This window comes from Physeter macrocephalus, chromosome 11 (assembly GCF_002837175.3).
Source record: "Physeter macrocephalus isolate SW-GA chromosome 11, ASM283717v5, whole genome shotgun sequence".
Taxonomy (NCBI): domain Eukaryota; kingdom Metazoa; phylum Chordata; class Mammalia; order Artiodactyla; family Physeteridae; genus Physeter; species Physeter macrocephalus.
In genome coordinates this window covers 181,104,425-181,107,379 of record NC_041224.1, presented here as the reverse complement: position 1 = coordinate 181,107,379, position 2,955 = coordinate 181,104,425, and the positions used below count along the sequence as shown (strand labels likewise).

Sequence of the window (2,955 nt, the reverse complement as noted above, 5' to 3'; positions counted from 1 at the left end):
CTGGGCCCGTGAGCCACGGCCGCTGAGCCTGCGCGTCCGGAGCCTGTGCTCCGCAGCGGGAGAGGCCGCGGCAGCGAGAGGCCCGCGTACCGCAAAAAAATATATATTTTTTTTTCTGGGTTTTGTAATGTTCTTGGCTTTTAAGAACTAGCAGTTTGTTGTGATTTCCTTCGTCATTCTAAATAAACACCTGTCCCCCAAAAAAACACACAAAAAAAGGGGACTTCCCTGGCAGTCCAGTGGTTAAGACTTCCACTGCAGGGAGCTCGGGTTCGATCCCTGGTCAGGGAACTAAGATCCCACGTGCTGCGTGGCGCAGCCAAAAAAACCTAACAACGACGAAACAAACAAACGAATACATAAACACCTGCTTTCACAGCTAATTCTGATTTTGTAAATTGTAGTCTCTTAGCACGGGCCCCCAAGCTTCAGGCCCGACAAAAGCAGAAGCCGCCCTGCCCGGGCCTTGTCCCCAGGCCGTGCAGGCAGGGAGCTGAGTGACTGGCAGCGGCTCCACCAGACACACTCATCTGTAAGGGCCGTCCCAGGACAGCCGTCCCAGGACAGCTCAGGCTATAAAACAGTGACCTTGTGAGCGTGTGGCGACTTGCTCAGGAAGGGGGTCTAGGCCAAGGGCACAAGAAGCCATGGACATCACCCCTCCGGATGAGGCTTGGCTGCCAGGCCCTCCGGAGGCCTCCTGGGATGTCCTGGCACCTTCAGCTGCCAGGCTCCGAGGCTCTAGGCACCCTGCTACACCCGCCAGGAGCCAGGCCCACGAGGGACGCTCAGGGCATCAGGGCTCCTCAGCCGTGATGCTGCTTGGCCTTGGGCTTGGGGTTATCGGCTGATTGGGGATTGACGATGTCCCTTGACCAGTGACATCTTCCCCGAGCTCAGAGAGGGGGTGGGTGAGGGGCGTCCCTAGCTGCCACAGCCTCTGCCCTCCCCTGGCCATCCTGACCTTTGGCAGAGCTCACGTGTGGGGCGCCAAGTGCCCTGCAGGCCACTGTTTACCAGCAGGCGCAGAAAGGCTCCCAACAGCGACAATCCAAACAGCTTTGCTGTGGCCGCCCCTCGCCGACCCCTCGTGGGCCGGAGCCCACATCAGCAGTGCCAGGCGAGTTAATCATTGATGCCCTCCGCCCTCCGGATCAGAATTCCCAGGCAGGAAGGGCCTGGAGTGTCTGCGCCCCCGCGCCCCCCCGCCCCCAGCCGGCTCAGAGAGGGCAGAGGCCAGCAGAGCGCGCTGGCCCACAGGGCCCAGGCCTGCCTCCCCCACCATCTGGCTCCTTCCCCAGCCTGGGGTGCTGCCCTGAGGCCTCCTGGGTGACTCCTGCCTGTCTGGGAGGTGCCCCCACCACACCCCATCCTTCCAGAGTCAGTCTCCAGGCCACCTCCCAGACGCGGGAGTTTACATCCTCTCTGGAAAATGCAGCACCTGGGAGAGTGAGCCTAAGGGGCCCCAGGGAGGTGGGCGGCTGTGAGGGGACGCGACGCAGCGCAGGTGGGATCCGGTCAGAGTCCAGCTTGTCCCCGCAGCCTGGACCCTGGGGAACAATGAGTAGAGCTCAGTGCGATCCCAGCAATCACAGCTGGCCGGGTGCCAAGCCTGGAGGGGCAGCGCCGGGGCGGGGCCAGGGCCCCAGACAGTCCAGGGACACAGACAGGGCCGGCCACTCCCCTCTCTCTGCCCCAGCCCTGGGGCAGCACAGGGCAGACTCCCCAGCAGCCCGGGAGGAGCAACTGGGGGGAAGGGTGTGACGGGGTGTGGAAACCACGCGCCCCATCCCTGAGCCCCTCCAGGACAGGGCTCTACGGGGGTCTGAGTCCTGGGGCCCAGCACGGAATGGGCCTCAAGAGACGTCTGCGAATTGGCAGCCGGTGTCGGGGGGAGGTGGGGGTGGCACGAACGGGCCCAGAGGACCCAGAAGCAGTTGCTGGAGCGAGAAGGTGCTAGTGGCATCTGGGTAGCTGCTTCAGTGGAAACGGTGGCCAGGAGGGGAGGGCTGGGGAAGTGGCCCCAGGACCAAGGGCAAAGGCAACCGTCCTGTTAGCACGGGGTGGCGGTGGGGCGGGGGCGGGGCAGCTCTGGCTAGGCCCCCCGCTATGGGGCTGGCAGAGGATCTGAGTAGGGGGACACTCCAGGGCCAGGTGTGGGGCCGCCCCGGCTGTGAGGACAGCCTGGACAGGCACCTGGGGCCAGGGAGGGAGCCGGGGGGCCTGTGTGGAGGGCACAGACAGTGTCCGCTCTCTCCCGGGAGCGCTGGAACATTCTGGAGGTGTGCGCAGTCCTCTTCCCACCCCTGCAGGGCCCCAGGCTCCCCAAACGCGGTCCCTGCCCGAAGGTGCTCTGCCCGGCCTGGGGGCACCCCTGCCCCAGCGGCCCACAGAGCTCAGCGCCCGGCCCAGCAGTCACTGCCTCGCGGACCGACTCAGGCCAACGTCCCAGGGGCAGAGAAACGAAACGCCCAATCTGCCCGGACTCCTCGTGCACGTGAACACTTCCCAAAGGTGTCTGGTGCCCGCTGCCCGGCCGAGCCCGGGCGGGAACAGCGGGGAACGGCTGGGGTCGCCTTGCAGCCGCTCGCTGGTCCCGAGTGAGGGGCCTCGGCGGCCTCTGAACACCTGCCCACCGGCTTGCCCGTGCGGGGAAGGGCGCTCAGACAGACGCCACGGTGGTCGAGGCTCGGCCGCGGGAGGAGCCGGCGACAGCGCGGGGGCGAGGCTGTGCCCCCGGGCGGGCTGAGCGCCCACCGGGAGCGGCGGGCTCAGGTGCGCGGCCCCGCGGGGCCTGGCGACCCCCGACAGGCCAGAGGGCGCGCGGACGATCCCCAGCCCACCCCCGGGCGCGGGCGCCGGCACCCACTCACCGCCGCGCTCGCTCCGCATGCCGATGGTGCCGCCGGTGTAGATGGCCAGGAGCCGCCGCTCGGGCCCCGCCGCGCGCGCCAT

The 2,955-nt window shown here is 66.7% G+C and overlaps 1 protein-coding gene across 1 annotated transcript in view; it reads right to left on the bottom strand.

Moving 5' to 3' along the window:
• ASPG (asparaginase) overlaps positions 1 to 2,955 on the bottom strand; it is a 26,148-nt gene extending 23,193 nt beyond the window's left edge. Inside the window, exon 1 of the mRNA XM_055088752.1 lies at positions 2,874 to 2,955. Coding sequence (XP_054944727.1) covers positions 2,874 to 2,955 — 82 coding nt within the window. The remainder of the gene's footprint in view (positions 1 to 2,873) is intronic.